The sequence below is a fragment of the Tyto alba genome, unplaced genomic scaffold (assembly GCF_018691265.1).
Source record: "Tyto alba isolate M040663 unplaced genomic scaffold, T.alba_DEE_v4.0 Super-Scaffold_1, whole genome shotgun sequence".
Taxonomy (NCBI): Eukaryota; Metazoa; Chordata; class Aves; order Strigiformes; family Tytonidae; genus Tyto; species Tyto alba.
This window is the reverse complement of record NW_024881261.1, coordinates 38,460,489-38,480,866: the sequence shown is the minus strand read 5'-3', so window position 1 is coordinate 38,480,866 and position 20,378 is coordinate 38,460,489. Positions and strand designations below refer to the sequence as shown.

Below are 20,378 nucleotides of genomic sequence, written 5' to 3'. Positions count from 1 at the left end.
TGCCATCCACCATGGACGAGTACCCCTTTGGGTAGGAAAATGTGGCCTTCCCATGGGAGGGCATGTGGTAAGTGACTCCTCAATACACGAGATTTCCAGGTAAGATTTTTTTCTGAGTTCCCTCAGTCAGACAGACAAGTTGTGTCATGTGCTTTGGTTACTTTAATCATCTGCTGGCACCTGTTGGAGATAAACATAACTTTTATGCCCTGCTGCTTTTGATAGGTAGGTGGAATGCTGCTCTGAACCTGCCTGCATTGCTCTCCAAAAAGCTATTTCAAATCAGTCAGATGAATGTTATTATTTTATAGCTGCCCATGTATCCTGCTGGCTGGTAATACTTGTAAACAACTAGATTGTAATGCCATAGGCTGACTGCTTTTAGTGGTAGGTCTTGCTGTAAGTCCCAAGACCTTGAAGTCTCTGAAAGCAGTGGAGTCTCAGTGATTTATACAAGCCAAGCATCCCTAAAGAGGATTCATTTAATGGATGTGGTTTTGAGAAATATGTTGCTACGTCCCTTTTGCTTGCCTGGTATCATTTACATGGGAAAGCCCTGCTGTGTTTTGTTGAAGAAGCATCTGTCAGGAATTGCCTGTTTCTTTTTCCAGGTCACCTGCTTTTATGGAGCGTGTTCTGTCTTGGCTGCAGTGAGTATTATTCAGCCTTCAGCCAGATTTCCAAGGCAAATGTAAGTGAGAACAATGTCTCTCTGATCTTGTTTCTCTGTCCTGTTCATGGATGTGTACTGCCTATAATTGCTTACAATCATTCCTGCTTTCTTAACATCAGGAGCAGAGGCCACCATTATTATTTCATACCTAAGTCAAAAGCGTATGGACTAAGGATTTTATAAAACAGTTTTAAACTTAAGGACCTTCAAAAGATGTGATAAAAATATTGCCTTGTAGTTGTTCTTGCTCTACCAAAAAGAAGTATTTGAGTAGGTTGAAAAGACTTTCTTATTGATCAAAGGAATGAGCAGACGTTTAAAACCGTGTTTTAAAAGGTGAGTCACAGAAGCAAACAAATGAGAAAATAGCTTTGCTTTTCCTCTAACTTTCTTCTTGTACAAAACAGCCAGTAACTGATGAAATCTGAAAAATCCTGGTATAGTCAGAGTATTAGACAGACTGCAACTCTGTCTAATAAACAAGAGTTGTCCTGAAGTCTATGGATATCTAGCAGCTTCAGCCTGGGCAATGTCTGGCCCACTGGTATCAAGCAAGGGGGCAGCAGGAATGTCACAGCTCCTGTGACCCCACTGCCTCCGGCTGTGGTGCCCACATCACCCCAAAGGGACACCCTACCAAGACAGGTCTGTGTCAGCAATGTAGAAGGGACAGTTCAGAAGGAGCCAGTGTCAGTCAGTACTTGCTCTCTTTCAGTTAGAGCACACCAATAGCCCATGTGTCGACATTAAAAACCATGATTTGATAAGTAAAGTAACCTGGTGTTTCCCAAAGACAGGTGAATTCTCTCTGATGTTGCATCTGCTCACATTGCAGCTGGTTTGGCAAAGACATACACTGCAAGTATGTACTGTAAAAGTACAAAATGAAAAGACACAAAGCTCATATCGCTGCAGAAGTCACACAGCCATTCCTCCTCTCACACACAGGCACTCCTTTTTACTGCTTTTACTTCCCAGTTCTTTTTCTACCATTGGGAGAACAGATCATATGTGGATATTAAAAAGTATGAAGTATGTCAAGCTGAATGTTGTACCCTGGAAACAAGCTCAGGGCATGTTATTGACCTACATGAGTTGGGAAGGCATTAAGGAGAAGTAGGAAAGAGGATGAGAAGCAGGAATACCTTGCTGGCAGGTATGTAACTCTTCGACATCTTCTACTGCAGGGAAGGGAAAGAAAGGAGTGAGGCTGAAAATTAACGTGTTAGGTTCTAGAGATAAGCGAGGAAGAGGTAAATGCTGGGGAATTAAAATAGTGTGACAGGAGAGAAAGCAGAAGGAACTGCTCCGAAGAGAGGCAGCGAGACATGTTTCAAAGGAAACTGGGTGCAGGTGTGTTGCAGTTCAGTTTGGTGGTGTGTGGGCTCCTGTGCTGTGTCTGGTGGGGCTGGAGGGGAGGAAGCAATGCCCCGGGCTGTACCAGGGAACATTCTTACTGGGATGACTGGCAGATCGAGTTCACAAACATGGAAGACATGCTCTGCCACGTGGATTTTATTGACTGAGAGTTAGTGAGGGATTCCACACGCCACCATGGCCTGCAACAATCCCCTCCCAACCTCCTAAAGTGAAATTAATTCTGAAGAAACAAAGCATGTCTCAATGGTGTGAGAAAGCCTTCATTTTTTACTTACTGCTCAGGTGTCATGACTCCAGGTTTTTACCATGGCTCAAAAGGTCTTTCACCTACATTGAATCCTAATGGTGGCAGTCAGTGGTACATTCCAGTTCCCCCTTCAAATATCTGTTCTGATGGCTTCGCAATCTTGGCATTTGAACTCTCACCAAGCAGGCAGAAAGGATGACAGCTGAAATCAGCAGGAGATCAAACATCCATCTATCTCTTTCGCTAAGCTTTTCTGGACCACACTGTCTCTTTGCCACTTTCCCTCCAGCGAAGGGATGCCATTTCATCAGTAAAATTGGACCACCTCTTCAGGCAAGCCACAAACTTTTGGCACAGGGTAAAAGGCATTGTGCCCCTCGGGATTTTTCTGTGCAGTCCCTTCTTGCAGCAGTTCCTCTCACCTTTGCATTATCTGGGTTCTTCTAATATGCTTACATGTAGGTTTTGCTTTTCTACCCTCTGGCACCATATAGCTCTGTTCTCTCTTCCTTGGGATAGAAGTAACACTATCTTACTGGTAAGGAAAATGGTGCCTCTAGAGATATTTTTAGTTGCTCAGGTATCTTAACAAAGAAGGAGCCCATTTAACATTTGCAAAAAAAAAAAAATAGGATGTTTTATACAAAACTGGGAGATTGAATGGGAAGGGAAACAGAAGAAGGGGAGAGCATACAGGCAGTGGCTTTTTTTCCGTTTTTTGTTTTTTGTTTTAGTTTTTTCCAGTTCTTCAAGATCTATATAAATGTGAACACTGAAAGTCACCACTGTCCCTTTTGTTTCTGGAAAAACTGTGCATTTGATATCCATCCAAGATGGATAAATGGAGGGAAATGGGACATAAGTGCCAGGGGCTCACTGTTCTGTTGCTTGCTGGGCAACAGCAGTAGCTGGTTACAGTAAGTTTGATGCTTTGGGCCTAAGAATTTTATTGTATATTTGCTGCAAGTGATGGGATCTCGAAGGTGATCCACTGTACATGGAGTTGCCTGAGGTTGATCAGTTCAGAAATGGCTTTGTAGGTCTGTGTATCTGAGTGTAAAACTGCCATCAGTCTGGTAGTATCCTCACCATAACACAGATTTTGTTTTCAAGTAACTTTGGAAGCTTTTGTATTGGGATTTTGTTGTTCTGGTAGCATCGCAGACTTCATGAAGTAATGCCTAAGCTGGCTTGGAAGTCTGCTGCTCAACCCACTCACGAATCAGCTGGTGAGCAATGGCCTGTTTGGGAGGGAACCAGGGTAAAAGACTGCCATTGTCTCGCTTTGAAGATCCGGGCTCTCTCTTGAGACCCTCCACGATTTCCTCCAGGCCAAACCAACGGGCTTCCTCTAGTTCCAGGCTGTTCATACTGATCTGGAAAGAATTGAGAGTATCAATTCCTTAAATCAGATTTAAATGTGGGCAGTGGTACTTGGCTTGCTCTTGCACTCACAAAGATCCTATGCTAGAATGCCCAGAGTGCTTTATCTGTGCCTGAATTAAGTGCTGATGCTGCCAATACAGGAGAGGACATTACTATCCACCAGTGCTTTGTCATCTTGGTTTCCACAGGGAAGCCACAGCTCGGGTAGCCAATTCCATCACAGTACTGGCCTGCAAAGTACCAGTGGCTGAGCACAGTAATTAACATGGCAGAATCTGCATGCCCTGTGGCAAATATGATATTATTACTAGAGAGGACCTCCTCTGCAAAGTTCAGAGGGAAAAATATAGGGATGTTGCGCTCCGGACTTGTATATATACAGCAACCTGTGCAAAATCTGGCAAACTGCACCAGAAGGTATGATTATTTCAAGGTTTGTTCTTCACTTGTAGAGAAAGCTGATGGAAAACTGCATTTAGAGAGGATCTGATGCTCTCCAAACTAAAGTCTGTGGACTGAAAGAGATTTTGTTATGTAAGGCAGGCAGTGAAATGCCTCAGGGGAACCTGAATCTGCTCACCTCAGCCTGCTGTACTCTCACCATGGCGTGACAAGCTATCATTAAGCAGCTGCTGGGAAAGGGCCAGTGCTGAGAAGCTGAGTACCGGAGCGAGTCCACCTCCAGGCCCACCTCTTCTGCCACCTCTCTCCGGACTGTCTCCTCCACGTTTTCACCTAGAAGCAAGCAAAGTTAGGTAAGGACGGCCTGGCCTCAGGGCAGCAAACCGTGGCAAAGAAAATACAGGCACGCCGATTTCTGATGTGTTCCAGCCCTGACTGCTCACACACAAGCAGGAGCTCTGACTGTGCTGACCTGGGAACACTTGTCAGCAGGATGCTCAATTAAATTCATCAACAATGCTTACTTCCCTTAAATACAGGTGTCAGGGACATTTTTAGCTTTGTCTATATACAGCTGGTGTACAGAACAGTGTCGCCTCTCTTCATCATATCCCTTTTTAAGCCATTATCCCTCCTGTAACAAGAGGTCTGTAGGTTTTCTTTTTCCTGAGCCAGACTGGACTAGGCACAAAATGGACTAAAAAAGTATCCGGGGTTCTAGCTGCGGAGTCTTATACTTGTATTTACCATCAGAGACCAGAGCAACTGATACCCGTAATTCCCTATTCTTTTTAATTCTGTCTGAACGCCACACCAATCTATTTAGAGCCAGTAGGTTTTTTCCCTGCTATCACCTATGTTTCCATCCTCCTCTGTGAACAGCCGTTCGCTTGGTGTCCCGTTCTTCTGCCCCCGTGCCCTGCACGTCCGAGGCCACCACGCTGAATCAGAGACCACCTTACCCAGGTCACAGAAGCCTGACAGAGCGCTGTACATCCCCTGGGGAAATGAGGGCTGTCGTGCGAGGAGGCACCGGCTCCCATCAGACACCAGGGTGATAACCACTGCAGACATCTAGAGAAACGCACCGAAAAGCAAAGCAAGGAGTTCAGACCAAATGAGTAAGTGCAAATTGTTGCTTTTCCTAGCTGGTTGGGGGACACTGAGTGAACGCTAAAGGAAAAGTACCCAGCTACATACAAAGCAATCCTGCTGCCTTTTACAGGTTGCCTTCCACGAGACCCAGCAGCACTGGCTTGCCACTGCACAGACCCGGTGTTGCTTACATTTGTTGCTGTGCTGGGGTTGAGTGTTGGGGTTTTTGGTAGCAGGGGAGGGGGCTACAGCGGTGGCCCCTGGGAGAAGCTGCTCGAAGCTTCCCCAGCTCCCAAGTCAGACCCGCCTCTGGCCAGGGCTGAGCCAATTAGTGACGGTGGCTGTGCCTCTGCAGTAACGTATTTAAGAAGGGAAACTTGAGAGGGGGCTGGGACTGGTGAGGGGGAGGTATAAGGACACCTATGTGAACACCAAGGTGCACCAGAGCAGAGACCCCCTGTATCCCGTGCTGAGAGGGCAGGGCCACCCCCCCCCCCACCACCCACGGAGGTCACCGGTGGAGCAGAGCCCGACCTGAAGCCTGTGGAGGAGCCCACAGCAGGACAGGCGGCTGCGCTTAAAAGAAGCCGGGACTCTGAGGGGAGAAACGGCCCCCACGGTTGTGGTTCGGCGCTGGGAGGGCTGGAACACGCGGGGGGGGGACCCACAGCAGGGCAGCTCGGGAACGGCTGCGGCCCGTGGGGGGGACTCGCTGCGGGGAAGGTTCACGGAGAACTGCCTGCAGCCAGAGGGGAGCCCCGTGGAGCAGGGGAGGGGTGTGTGGTGTTCACCCCCCATCCCGAGGGGGAGGGAGCGGCGAGCTGGCTGTAACCCCCATCCCCTGCCCCTGCGGTGCTGGGGGAGGAGGGGGAGAGATGGGGAGCAGAGCTGAGCCCGGGGAGAAGGGAGGGGTGGGAGAATTGTTTTTGGATGTGGTTGGCACTTGTCACTGTCCCACTTTAAGTATTGGTTTTGTTAGTGTTTGAAATAAAGTGATGTTCTTTTTTTTGACCCTAACAGGTCTGTCTTTTGCCCGTGACTGTAATGGTGAGCCACCCCTCCCTGTCCTTATCTCAATTCCTGAGCCTTTTGCTTCATGTTCTCCTTCCCATTCCTGAGGGGGAAGGGTGCACGGTGCTCAGTTGCCCTCTGGGCTCACACCAGGACAGGTGCTTACCTGTGGATAGTAAATTATCCCGCTGGCATGGCAGACACGCTTGCTGCCAGCCACATTTTTCTGAGTGGGCTGCCCAGTTTTGCTACAGTACTGGTGGGAATCGTGCCACCGAAGAAGGGACTGAGCCTGCAAACACCAAGAGAGAAACACAGATCTTATTTATACCTGGGGCAAAGAAAAGATTCAGAGCAGTCTCCCTGAGTGAGACTTTGCTGTCTTCTCCCCAGCATGCAGTCATGTGGATAAACTCTGATTATGTTTGGAAGCCTTAGAAAGGTAAATGAATTACAGACACTGCTTTGAAAAACAGCAGATTCTGCCATCAGTGTTTCATGCTTCTTGCTTTAGCATCCAAATTTGAGCATGTTCAAGGGAGATGGGGAAGAGTTATTCTTTATTGGGATATAATGGGAAACAAACTATTCTAAGGAGTCTCTAACCCTGAATACCTTCTTGAAAAATAGCCCAAGCACCACAAATGTTATAGAGCGGGAAAAGAAACATGAGCTGTTTCTACTTATGGGTCAGAACAGCTGATTTTCACACACAGATCTTTTCTTAGGGCTTCCTAACATAGGGCACCTGCAGAGCAACAGCTTATAAGTGAGTAGTTTTTAAAGAGCAGCTCTGAGAGAAGACCTGTAAGTTTGTTTTTGAAATTCAGTTTGACTAGAAGATTACAGAAAACTAGTGCCTGATAGTTGTCAAGCTGAGGACAAAGTGGGATTCCTGTGACTACCGATAAAATCAGTATGTTTCACACTGGACATACAGCAGGTCGATGGTAAATGGCTAATTACTGCGGTTGTTTATAAGCCACTTGTCTATTTCTGTTGCAGCTTGCTTTTGGGAGCACAGCTTTGGGAAAACTGCTGTAATTTATAGTGTGTTTGTACCTAGGTCACTGAAAGTGTACAGTAGGTACTTCCACAATATGTATTCAATCATAAAACAATATGGGAGACAAGGAGAAGGGTCGATGTTAGAAATCGCAACTTCTTAAAGAAAAAAATCCTGTACAATACCGAAGCCAGCACAGGAGAATCTTTCCCATCCACTACGAATAGAGCCTTTCGTAAGTCAGTAAATGATCCCTTGAGTTCAGACTCAATGACTGATTTCTCCAAGGCTCCTGTTGAAAGAAAAAAACAACAACAAAATCTTTGATCCCGGAAATTGCAGTTATTATCCCAACTTTACGCCCTTCATTGTTCCGGTATAAAATCTCTGAAAGTTCCCCTGGATGTGACATCACATCGGTGGTAACACTCCCGAATGCTAAGTGACCTGCTAACAGCCCACTTTTACTAACACACACACACAGGAACAGCCGTGCTGTCCTGTGGCTCTGACCCACCACGCTCACAACAGCTCCTACAGAAACTCCACCGAGCCCTCTTTGGCAGTAAATGGCCACTACACTGCCAGTTTGTTTGTTTACTGCCAGTAAGTGGCAGTAAACCCAGCCAGGACTAGGGATCTTCACCTCGGTGCATTAAATGTAATGCTGACACAGATGGAAGAGGAGAATCATCCCAACCTAAATCCAGGGCGAAGTGTGGTATGTGCTCGTCTGAGCAACCGATCAGCACCGACTTCTCCATCCACTGTTCAGCCTCTTTGAACTTCTCCAGGATCCTTTTAATCTCTAAACAGCAGGGGAAAGGGAAAAAAAAAAAGAGCTGTGATGAAAGCAAATTCATAAAACCACGATGCTGTCTCAGGATCTTCAAGGCACACACAACCTCAGCTCAAGGTGGGGTGCTCATGTGAGAGAGGGGACCAGACGAGTGGTCCCACCCGGATGGAGACTGAAAGTCTGGCTTTCCTCCTAGCTGTTGGGTTTTGACCATGGCAAATGTTTTCACACTCGGGGAGCAGCTGTCCATTCTGTTTCTGTCCTACACCAGCCAATACTTTTTTCTCAAAGAAAACTTCTCCTGCATTACGCCAAATAACCTTTGTCAGTTAGACCTTGCTTGTTTTCCTGCCAGCCTTTTCTCTTCAAAAAGCACAGTCTCAAATGTTTAAAACTGATCATCTCAAAACAGATTGGGTATACGCTGGTACCATATAAGTGTGGAGAGCATGAACTCGTGTCGGCATGCTAAGGTTTTAACCCTAAATTGTCTTTGGTTGTTAACAAACAGCGTGCTGCATATAGCAGGATGTTCCTGCACAGCTTGATTGATTTTCAACCCCCCATGTAAGGGGTTGCTTATTGCAAATGACTGTCTCATTTCAGCTGTGTGATCCAGGTGTTTCTTTCCGGACACCTGCTTACCTGCTGCACTGAGCTGTGGGACCAAATATTTCTTCCCAACTTTCTGCAGGAAGGGGGAGAAATTGTGAAAGAGGTAGAAAGTTCCTGAGGTCTGGGCTTGTCTACAAAGGCCATCATCTTCCTTTAGCTCATATAAGTATCTGCAGTGAGAAAATAATTGAGAAGATGAATTCAAGGTCATGTTGAGATTACCTGTGTTACGCTTATTTGGAAGCATTTATTTTGCGCAGAGCAGGGGGGCTGAATGGACAATACTGATTTCATACATGCCACACGCTTCTAGGGTTTTTGACAGCTGAGTCTACTCCTTGGTGGGCTGTAGCCTCTAGTGAAGGTGCCGTGTGGCAGAAAATATTGCAATTTTGACTACCGCACAAGTAGCCTCAAGTCTTGGACATCCACCAAGATCAATAACCCAGCCTCTTAATCCAAGAGGTCTGCTTTGTAGACATGGACATTTGTGTTCAGGAAACCTTGATCCTCCCCCTCTTATCCCCCCAATCTGGAGGGCTCCAAGTCCTGTTTGGCAAGGCTACTGAGCACTCCAGATGTGGAATCTGCTTCCCACCAGGCTACATGCATTACTGCAGGGTATGTTCTACCTGTCACACCGATGTGAGGGGTAAAGACCAAGCTGAAGTGTTAGGGCCCAGCTGGCCAGGGCTTGAGTTAGTAAAAGCAGTCATTGGGAAAAAAAGTGTCAGGATGTGCTTCTTTCAGCCTGTCTGCAGTAGTATTTAAAATGAGGTGAGCAGCACCGCTTCAGGTCTATGGCTTGTATTCTAAGAGATCTTTAGCTGGGACAGCAAGCATAGGCATGCGTTAATAGAGCTCCAGCCTGCAAGAACCAGTTCTTATCAGGGAGGAAGGCAGTGGAGAGATTTTGACTGTTACCATTTACAGAGCTCACATTGCATTACTGTATTATTGCTGAACTGTTAAAAGATTAACCCCCGGTTTAGATTTAGGTGGGGGTGCTTGCGACAGTTGACACAAGAGTGTCAAACTTTGGCCTTCCCACTGTACACAAGAATCGGATGAGAACTTACCTCATTTTTTTAACGTAGGTGGAGTGTAACCTGCAGACGGGAGAGGAGGCTCTTCTATACAGTGCTTGATAAATCGCAGCCATAACCAACACCTACAGGTAGCTGTCTGCCTAAAAAGAGAAGCATAAAATATAGTGCAGCGGCCCTACAAAGTTAAGTTTGATTTAAAAGGTGCAATAACCCAGTGCTACCAGAAATCTCCCTCTCACAGAGTCTGCAGAATGCTGGCATCTGCTTTCTAAAATTATCACTTTGGTCTTTGTCTCTAGTCACACATCAAACCCAGTTTCAGACAATTTTTAAGACTATTTAAAGACACCTCAGTTTGTTTCCATCTGCGGGTGTTCACAGGACATACAGAAATTGCTGTAAGACTAGATTAAATGTTCCTGTCCTAAACTCCTGTATCTCCAGGGAAAAGTGCAGAGAAGGTGGCTGCTCTCTTGTTTGTTTTCTACGCAGTTGTAGTGGCCTCGATCCAACTGAAAATCCTAGTGCAGCACACAGTAGATCTGTGGGAAAGGCACTGATGCCAGAAGAGAATGAAAGACAAAATATCAGCTGCAGAAGAGAATTCCCTGAGTTAGAGGAGAGACAGCAGTTGCAGCTGAATTGGATCATCTCCAGCTATGAATGTTTCTTGTGCCAAAGGATCCTACCACATTTTCAGCTCAGGCAGTGACAGACTGCAGTTTGAACTCAGTTTCGGGATGTCAGAAAAGAGCCACAAACGCTACCCCTCTCTAGCGTTCATCAGAAACATCAATGAACGATAATCCTTAACGATTGCTTCAAATACGTCACTTTTCAACCGAAGAACTCAAAGCCCTTTAATGAGGAAGTTACGTTTGCTTCGATTTACGGACACATAAGCCGTGCCAAAGAAGAGCCTGAGAGTCCTTCCTTCCTTTCGGTAAAGGTCAGCTCCGAGCCGGAGCGGTGCCCGAGCAGAAGCTCCTATCTGTACGTGGAGGCTTCTGACATCTCTGCCCCAGGTCCCCCTTCCCCACTGTCTCAGCGGAGGGTGGTCTTCACCGGGATGATCCCTGGGGAGCCAAAGCTGGTGGGGAAGCCGCCGGGGGAGAGGATCGGCGTCCCAGCTCCGTGCGTGGGAACTCGCACCAGGCGAGGACGGCGACCTCCACAGAGGCCGTGTCTCTGAAACGTTTTTTTTGGGGGGGGGACGACGGGGATTGTGTGTCCTGTCACTTCTTCTCCACCCCGGCCGCCTCGGTGTAGCCTGGCGTGTGAAAGTCTCCAGCACGGCCAGCCAGCACCGAATCGAGGAGTTCACAAACGGCTCCGCACTTTGCTCTGGAATGAGCAGCTGGCTGGGGATAAGAGGAATAGCTCGTACCTGGAACGATGAAATGCAGTGTATGCAGGCGTTTAACCCCTTCCTTCCTAGGAACCACAACGCCAGATTGCGGTGTCGGACCACTGACAACTCAGGGACAGGAAAAACTTGATCTCGGAGGGGCCAGCCCAAACTCCCCTGGGCTTAGGTCTGTCCTGCCCCCCCCCACGTTTTCCCCACTCACAGGGCTCTGTGCAGGAGGAGGGCTGTCTCCAGCAGCAGGGATCAGCCACGGCAGTCCCACGCAGGCCTGGGTTAGCAGCCCTGCTCCTGCAGCAACCGGCGGGGCAGCTCTTCCCTCACTGGGGGTACTGGGAAATGTAGTTCTGCGCAGGCTGCTCGCAAGCCCTATAAAAAGCTAGATGGCTGACTTGATTTTGCTTAACTTCTGGAGTTAGCGAGGCTCTTTCCCCTTTCCACCTCCCTCTCCCCCCACCCCCCCGCTTCATTTGATCAGAAATCCTCATGCTGTATTTTGCCAAACAGAAGTTATTATTATGAGAACAATGCTACTGCAGTAATTTGAGCTGTTCTCAGCAGAGGCGTTTGTTCCTGCTAGTTTCTTTCTCCCTTTTGCTTTTTTTTCTTCCAAGCGTCTGGTTTTTGTATCCGTAACATAAGAGCATTTTTTAAAGTTAAGGACCATATGTCCTCAAACAGGAAAATATGCCAAGAGCTGTAGATATCTAAAGGACGGGGCTGTTTAGTGTTCAAGCACCCAAACTTGCAGTTGAATTTGTAAGTGAATAGCTCCGATCAGAAAGCACGCTTTGCCAAGACAGATGTCAGAATAATGACAAATTATTTTCATGCCTTTACAACTGAACAAACAGATTCCTCTGAAGTACTGAAAACATTATTCTGGGCTGGAACCTACCTGCCTATATTTAGCACAAAGAGAATTTTATAAACATACGAAAGTAAATGTTTTCAGGGCAGCCTTTTGCTTTTTGGTCATGAATTGAGACATTCTAATCGAGATTCCACATCACATGATTTGAGAATGTAGCTTGTAAAAGCAATAAATAGAATAGGCAGGGAAATAGCACTCTTGTTACCAGCATTACTTGCAAGTTTAGGCTTAATTGCTTGACTGCTATTTGTGTGCTTCCTGAAACAAAGCAAACCCAATCTTATTAATCCACTAGGCTAACTGGATTAATGGACAAAACATCTTCCCTTAATAAGATAAAGGAGTGGAATATAATCTCTAAGGGAAGTATCCACCCTGCTGTTAAAAGAAACTAATAGATGTACTGACCCTGACTGCCCCCAGAAATGGATCTTGCAAGAAGAGCTGGCTTTAGAGGGAAGCAGTTGGGGGAGCTACTTTGGACCTCAAATCCTGGGACAGCCTCTCAGCCTTCTCCTGCCCAAAGCAGTTGGTCATTTGGTAAATCCACCCTGTCCACGTGAAGGATTAAAAGTCAGAGCACTGTGCTGCAGTATGAAGGCTCCTTTGAAGGCAGTGCAGTGCTGTAGCCTCTCATTTGTATACACAGCTGAAAAAAATCATGGATTAGCCCAACTGCATACACCTGGCCACCGCGCTGTGTAAAGATATGCAGAGAAAATGAGCTTAGAGTCACTTCTATGATGGATCTGACCTGTGGGAAGCCGTGCAGTCTATAAGAGATTCCTTGTGCCTTCTCTGAGGATCTATACACCTGCCTGTGACTGCACATTCCCCTATTAAATATTTCTGCAGCACATAAACAGGTGAGACGATTTTGAAAACAACAGAGGCTTTCTTGTCACTTATTCACGTTAGTGTTTAATTTAAGGAGCACAAATATCAGTTGTCGCTTTGGCACTGAGTTGCTTCTTTGTAAGTCTTTTTGAGCTGGGCTCCGAGTTGTGTGAATTGCATCTATAAACTGTTATTTGACCCCTGCAGATACCATACTCCATGCGAGACGCAATCATGTGAGCGAAGTGAAGGCCTGGCTGTACAAATGTATCTCTGACAGCTTCCTGTAGTTTACTAATTTGAGCTCTGGCAGGCCACCAGAGGAAGTGAATCTCTGACTCTCCTGATGCAAGAAGAGCAAACAAAAGAAGCAGGCAAGGAGGACACAAGCAGTGAGAACAAATACTTGTCACCTCTTACATGGACAAGATTTCATATTTCTGGTCCTGTGTTGCTAAGTTTTGTTTTTTTTTTTTTTTTTAGATTTGGGTTTGTAAAATGCTCACGTTGATATTAGCAGTTGGTAAAAGATTTTTCAAGCCAAAGAAGTGGCTGGAAAATGTAATTCTAGGCTAATAATGGTTATACTAGTAATCTGGCTTTTTTTTGCTGTTCTGTTTTGTGTCTTTCCAACTGCCCCAATAAGCAGAAACAAGCATTAGAATTGCTTACAGCTGGCCCTTGCAAAAACAACTGTTAATCGCTTTAAATATATAAAACTAGCAAACTCACATTGAAAACTTATGGTCAAGCCACAAGAAACCTCATTTCTTTCTTAGGAGGATCCCAAGGAAAGACAAACCACTTTAAAGTTAAGGAGCAGTCTTTCCCTCTATCATTACATTTTAGATGCAAACTAACCAAATCTGGCTTTTCTCTAAAGTTAGACTTATAGTGTGTATTATATATATGATGGACTCCTGCAGTTTCTCATGCTCAGGATGGGAACCTTGAAAGAAAAAACTCTGATTTGATACTGCTGGTTACATTCTGTGCTCCAGGCACAGGTACAGAGGAGATACTTTAACAGCTGAAAGACATTTTAGCAGGATTTGCTCGTTTCAGCTTATTGGGGTAGCATGTGCAGTCTTTTTCTTTTCCCTCCCTACTGCTGTTAGTTAGTGAAGCTCCTCAAACCGTGGCAGTGATTTGCTGCACTGCACAAAACAACTGAGGATAGAGGACCCAGCCTGTCGAGTCGGGGCAAGGACATCATTTTGGGAGCAGATCAGCACTGCTTGACGAACACGTGTGAAACCAGATCAAGCCTCACCTCTTTACCAAGGGTAAAGCCTAAGTTGCTCATATACTTTAAAAAGCTCAGCAGTACTGTGAACTAGCTCAGTATGATATAAAGATGACTCACGCTGCATGCAGGTCATGGCCCGTGGTCTCTACAAGGATACTGAAGAACTGAAAAAGGTTGAAAGAGGACGACTGTGATCAACGACTTGGAGTCTTTGGTGGGCTCTGATGCTTCAGCCTGTTTCAGGGACAGGTACTAACTGTTTGCTGTCTCATCCTGTGCAGGAACCTGGTTAATGAAATCTAACTAGCTGGAGCCACATTCCCAGTGGACAAACGGAGGTGGTTTTCCATGCCCTGGCTACGGGATGATGCAACTGCCAGGTAAAGGACGTTGTGGCTGCAAAACAGTTCTAGCTCAAGAGAGGAGGAATACTTAACAGAGAACTCAGCTGAGGATTACTAAATATATGGACCACATCAGCCTGAGGAAATCCTTCAGTTAAAAGCGTTTGGAAGGTGGGACAATATTCTGGGCAGCATGGGCTAAATGAAGCTTTGGTGTAAGCCACTGTAGTTGTGTTCTTATGGAGCCTCTGGCCCTTCATTCTTGTTTCAGATGGACCTTTCTTTTAGTATCCTTCAGCTTAGGTCCTATGGAGTGCTTCTGCAGGATTGTTCAAAGAAGGTAGCATGCTGTTAGGCTTGTACTTGCTACAAAGGAGACGGCGTTTCTGCAAAAAAACACAGAGGGCTCTGCAAATCCTAAAGGAAGTCTGAAAGCCACTTTTTTCTGCTCTGGCACTCTCTCAGGAAGCGCTCCTGTTGCACTTTGAGATAGTAAATGCTTCTTAGCGAGGTGCTGACACAGTGACTTGCTCCACTAAGGCCTGCTTGAAGCTGCCCAGCCCCATCAGCATTGGACAGCAGGTGATGATGCACAAGTCCAGCACAGAGCAGTTTGCAACTGGAAGGTCAGTCATTACGCCAGAGTTGAGGAAGGCAGGAGAAAATGAGCAAGTACTCTCTACCTAACTGGCACAAAGCACTGATAAGGGGCAGAAACAGATTCACGGAGCAAGATGATGCCGTGGCTGTTGGAAACAGCTCTTGATTTCACTGCTTGGTAGATGACAAAATCCTGGGCTCTTTTTAGCAGAAATTTGTCTTCAGCCCTGTGCTGCCCAATACAAGCGAGCCCACTGCTCAACATGCTAATAAACTTGTTGTTGTTCTCCATTGTCTACCTTACTTTCTAGAAATATCTGAATAGTGCAAAAGATTATGAGAAAACAGTGAATCCCGCTAGAAAGAATCAGAATGCCTCTACAATGTGTGAGGTTTTGCCAAATCTCTAGAAGCTGCTCTTACAACTCTGGCTAGATATTATGGACTCTTTGGATAACAGGGCTTTAACTAGATGCCTCAGCTAGAAGCTTGGATATCGTTCCAGTGTTTCCTGCTAGTTGTAGGAGTTGTATTTCTGTTGGAAGACGACCAAAACGAGAGGAAAGGAAGGCTTATTTTTTGACGGATAGTTCCACAAAAAAACTGGCTTTCTTCCTGCTCTGGCGCAGCAGCGCTCACAGTACCGGTGATCTAGTCAGCTGTGTGGACACATCTGTGTCCACATCTGGATGAGAAATGACTAAATTCACTTAATGTTGTTTATTTCTCGTATGTCATATCTCACAGTCTTCCCCAAAACGGGTCATAACACCCGATGTTGTGCTGTTTGAAGACGTTGCTGAGGGAGTTGAAGCTGAGGGAACAGTTTAGGTATAGGGAAGAAATCGTAGTTAGGGATCATGCTGCAACCTCCATTTACCTCTTACAAATGAGGTGGGTTTAAGCCAGCTGAAAGTAACCCTGCTAAAGAATGTGCGTTAGAAAGGGATTTTGACCCATTGTGTCTTTCACAACAATTTGAGAGTGCTGGCAAAGTTTTACAGTTAGGGGTGGCCAAAATGCCTGTCTTAAAGGAAGGAAGATCACAGGCTGGTTAGGCTAGTAAGGAGATGATTCTTTATTTGAAGCCCGCATCTAAAAAAGAAAGAAAAAATTGCTTATGAATGTCCCCGATCCTAACTTAGTTGCTGGAACGACAATGAAAAAATACCCAGTTAATCTGTTAATTTCTAGAAAACAGTCGCCATCAGTCTGTCACGGCAAGACACATCCAAGCAGGTCAGCGTTGCTCTGTGAGGGGCGAGAGGCGATGTGCTCTGTGATACGGCTTTTGATGCCGCCTTGGGGGGTGCCTCTGCGGCGGGCCAAGTTTAGGTGAAGGAGGGAAGGCTGCTTCAGAAACGGCGCTTTGGCACAGGTACTGTCAGCCCAGAAGCATCTCATTCTCCCATCCAAAGCTGGGCTTTGCGGGAGAAGACTAGGGCCACCAGTAAGGACTGGGGTGATGGTGCAGAAAGCGTGCTGTGACCCCGGCTGGAGAGCAGAGGGGGGGGGGGCAGCAAAGGTGGCTGAGAATCAGAATTATCAGTAGAAATTAAAGCAGTAGTCGGAGAAAAAAAAAAGCGAGCTGGGCGAGCAGAGGAGGAGAGCCGGCGCGCCAGAGCACCGGGGCCCGTTCCACTGAAGGGCGCACCCACCCACGATGTGCCAAAAACGCCTCTTTTTCCCCTCAAATCCTTCTCCCAGTTTTTACTGTCCTGGAGGAGCGTCCCACCTTAACCTAATTTCTTTCCCCCTTCTGTGCTTAATTAAAGGAAAACAAAAAAAATAATAAAAAAAAATCCCTACCCGCTTGGCCGGTGGCGGTGCCCTCCCATGGGGGGGGGAAACGGGACCCCCGGGGCCCACGTGGAGCGGCGGCGGCGCATGCGCAGTGGCTCGCCCGCCGCTGTGACCGAGCTCACGTAGCGCGGCGGCCGCCCGCCCCGCCCCCGCCTCGCGCCGGACGGGACCGGGCGGGGGGGGCGGGTGGGCGTGGCCTTGGGCGCCTATAAAAGGTCTCCGCGGGGCCGGCCGCGCGCCGTCGGTCACGCCAGCGGGCTGCGAGCGGTGGCCGTTACCGGCGCCGTCCCCCTCAGCCGCCGCCCCGCCTCTTCGCTCAGGTGAGGCCCGGCCGTTCCCCCCCACCCACCCCCCCTCAAGCCCTACGCCCCGCTTCCCTTGGCGGCGGTGGGTGGGAGCGGGTGGGTCGGGGGAGGCGTCGTGAGGGGAGCGGCGGGGTCCGGGGCGGGGGGGGCGGGGGCGATACGTGGCAAAATGCTCCGCCGCTAGCCCTTCCCGGCCCGCGGCCGGTGTCCCGGCCCTTACGTAACGGGAGCCGGCAGCCTCCGGAGGGGGGCGGGAGGGCGCCGCCGCGCCGGCACTCAGGGCCGCGGCGGCCCGCCCGGCTTCCCCGCCGCTGGTAGACTAAACACCTCCTCCTCCTCCTCCTCCTCCTCCCGGGAGCTGCCGTCGTGCAGCTTGTTCCCAGCGCCCGGCGTTTAAACGGGGCTGCCAGCGGCTCGCAGGCATCCCCCCGCCCCGAACCTCGGCCCGTCCCGCCTTTCCCCCCGCCGGGGGGTGCGCGGCGCAGGTGGGCTCCAGCCCGGCTTTGTGGCACCTCCGCGCCTGCTCGGTATCTCCCCGGGCTGCTGCTGAGCCTGAATTGAAAAGGAGCTACGTGCAGCTGCTGGCCTGCTTGTTTGTGCTGCCTGAGGAGCTGGATGGAGAGCGCTTGGGCGCCGAAACGATTTCGGGCTCGGATGGATGAAAAGTTACTTGGTAGAAGCACCGACGGGGCTGCGCTGGTTGTCACACGCTGTGTTTGTAACTGCGGGCGCTGGGTGTAGTAATTACATCGTGAGGAATACGGCTTATCTTGATTTCCCTCTCCTTCTACTACTTTGGATTGGATTCAGCCAATTGCGTTATGGGAAATTCTACATCTAACTTGGTAGTAAGCTGTAGCCTTGAGTAGGTATCTTGACAGCTTCTAACCTAGCTAGAAGGAAAAACTTCACCAGGAAGTCTTGAGGGTGCTGTTGAACAAAGAGAAAATAAAAATGTCATGTGTGCTTAGAGTAAATCTTCTAGTTTGCCTGAAAAGCTGAATGTTCTTAGTGGAAAGATATTTTATGGTTACAGAGAGAAGTTATCAAAAGGATTGCCCAGTATTCAGTTTCACACTTTTTTTATTTTCACCTGAATTCAGTAAGAGGAGTTGCAGAGACGCTCGAGTACTTAAGTGTTCACCTACTTTGGATACATAAAGATTCAGTGCTCAAGGTTTTAGTAAATAAAAGATATCGGTTACAACAATAAATGTTAAATGCAGCTTCTTACAATGCCAAAGGCTATGCAGCTAAGCATGCAGACGGTATTGTGGCAGAACTGGAAAGTAAAGGTTATGACTTCCCAGTTCGTTTGGGAAGATGAGGCCTGCTTTTGGGGTCAGAGGTGTTCTGTGTCGTGCTGTTCTGCACCCGTTACTACTTGTGGATCATTGTTGGATACATATGAATTCTTGAACCATACTACAAAGCATTTGATTTGACCTAGAGTACTTTGCACTGCTTCATAATTAAGTGCTGACAGAACCAGTGCTGATACTTTTTTTTTTTAATCGACCTGCCCCCCAACCGTCTCCTGGGACTCAAAAGTAACAGGAATATGCCTGAATATACTCCTCCTGCTATGCTGAGGAGTGTTAATTCTGCCATTTCAGTGGTGGTTGTGGCATAGATAGGCATATCTCTTCTAGCTGATAATTAATTTAGAAGCTGAGGAAGCAGTGCCATTTCATGAATGAGTGTCCAGTGGCAGTGCTGTTCTAAGCAGTTCCCGATCTGTGCTTTTCACACGGGCTGGTATAGGTGGTAGATCAGAAATGAGTTTGTGGGGAAGAAGTCACTACCTTGCCTCACAGCAGAAAACAGCTGATGTGGATTAGTTCCCTTTGCTAATTCGCTGTGTAGCCCTACACATCATGGGTCATCTACTGGCACAGCTGAGGTGGTGGCGCAGAGACAGGAGCTGCTGCAGAAGCTTTGGTTGAACTCCAGGGTGAATGTATGCTTTAAGAGTTACGCATCCAGCCAGGAGGGAGAGCGGCTTCCTGACCTGTGGAGATTTAAAGAGTGTTGCATAGTGAATGGTTTTAAAATCCAGCATTTAAAGCTGTGATTTTGAGGTGTGCACATAGATTGGAAAATAGCCCATGCAGTTTGGAAAACATAAATGACAGATAATGGGTAACGCTGTGGAAGGAATGAGGGTAAACAGAAGTTTATAGGAGGAGAAGTCTGCCTCTATGTTGATACAGATAAGGACGCTTTTATTTTAAAGAAAGTAGTCCGAAAGAATATACTTGGAAGAAAGCCCCAAACAACCTTACATGACCAGTTGTATCTCTTTAACTGAGGAAAGACTGAAAATGAAATCTGTGCTGTAACAGCATCTTTGCTGTCACTTGTGCTGTGTGTTTCTAGGCAGCGTTCTTGCAATAGTTTGAGAATTACTTGCTGTTCCCCTTGAGAGGAGCAGGCTTTCTGCTACTGCAGAACCACTGCTGGGCTACAGCTTCAGCCTAAAAGAGCTCTGGTTTTCAGCTGTTGATCGTTGGGATTGTCCGGCTTTCTTTATAATCACTCTTAATATGTGGAGACATTCTGTGTATCTCCTATAGGTATTCTGTTAATCCTTGAGTAGAAGGGTAAATAGGATAGCCTCCTACTTGTTGTGTCTAATACGATAAGTGCTCCGCTCCATTGCCAGTGTTCTTTTGTCTTGGATTAGAAAGTTAAAACAAGTGGGCACTGAGAGGGCTGTGTCCGTTCAGTTTTAGTCTGGAAGAAGCCAGGGAAAAACTTGCTTCAGTTCCCCAGGTACAAATCTGTGTACAAATACGCCTGTTCTATTGTCAGACTCATGAATGTTGTCTGCAAGTTGACAGTAACTGATACTTAAAACATGTTACCTACTTGACTCTAAAATTGATTCCCATCTCTTACTAGATTATTATATTGCTTATATATATAAGATCACTTATTACAACTTTGTCATTAGAAAGAAACCTAAAACATGCCATGTTCTTTTGTTAGCAGCAGTTCTAGAAAATCTTTATTCTCTCACTGCTTGGATCTTAATTTTAAAGCAGCCTTTAAATATGCCATGCTAGAGAACTTAGGGACTGGATTCTGATGTTTCTATCGTTTCAGACTATTAAGCAATGATGGCATCTGAATATTCCTGGTACCTTGCACTTTGGGAAAGTTCTTTCGAGTATTTCCAGTCACATTGTGTCATGAAACTACAACTTGAGTTGTCCTTGAGACAGGAGAGGATTAGTGCAGTGACCAGCTATCGTTTGTGGTGCTCTCCTCTTCCCCTAAACTCAGCTCAGTTTATTACTTTTTTTTTTTTTTTTATGATTATTATTATTGCAGA

The 20,378-nt window shown here is 47.0% G+C and overlaps 2 protein-coding genes and 1 long non-coding RNA gene across 12 annotated transcripts in view; 2 read left to right on the top strand and 1 right to left on the bottom strand.

The window, feature by feature from the left end:
- Nucleotides 1-2,170: 2,170 nt before the first annotated feature.
- Nucleotides 2,171-16,830, bottom strand: NUDT13 (nudix hydrolase 13). 5 transcript variants are annotated; one of them, XM_042792565.1, is made up of 9 exons: nucleotides 16,743-16,830; nucleotides 9,694-9,803; nucleotides 8,645-8,784; nucleotides 7,901-8,008; nucleotides 7,386-7,492; nucleotides 6,361-6,486; nucleotides 5,051-5,162; nucleotides 4,267-4,421; nucleotides 2,171-3,676 (listed from the first exon to the last, which is right to left on the bottom strand). In XM_042792565.1, the coding sequence occupies exons 2-9, from the start codon at nucleotides 9,774-9,776 to the stop codon at nucleotides 3,482-3,484; spliced, it is 1,026 nt and encodes a 341-aa protein (XP_042648499.1). In that variant the 5' UTR covers nucleotides 9,777-9,803; nucleotides 16,743-16,830; the 3' UTR covers nucleotides 2,171-3,481. The 5 variants fall into 5 exon arrangements, with proteins under 5 accessions (XP_042648499.1, XP_042648489.1, XP_042648502.1 ...); XM_042792555.1 differs by having other exon boundaries at nucleotides 9,694-9,801; nucleotides 16,739-16,828; XM_042792568.1 differs by lacking the exon at nucleotides 16,743-16,830 and adding an exon at nucleotides 11,051-11,326 and having other exon boundaries at nucleotides 2,171-3,671.
- On the top strand, nucleotides 5,132-15,222 carry LOC122153423. 2 transcript variants are annotated; one of them, XR_006165318.1, is made up of 2 exons: nucleotides 5,132-5,209; nucleotides 14,271-15,222. It is a non-coding gene; the product is annotated as an uncharacterized LOC122153423 (long non-coding RNA). The 2 variants fall into 2 exon arrangements; XR_006165316.1 differs by lacking the exon at nucleotides 5,132-5,209 and adding an exon at nucleotides 13,926-14,026.
- A 103-nt stretch (nucleotides 16,831-16,933) lies between the features above and the next one.
- Nucleotides 16,934-20,378, top strand: part of P4HA1 (prolyl 4-hydroxylase subunit alpha 1) — a 38,215-nt gene continuing 34,770 nt past the window's right edge. For all 5 annotated transcript variants that reach the window (XM_042792523.1, XM_042792544.1, XM_042792515.1 and 2 more), the window contains exon 1: nucleotides 16,934-17,056. The gene's annotated coding sequence lies outside the window, so the exon portion shown is untranslated. The remainder of the gene's footprint in view (nucleotides 17,057-20,378) is intronic.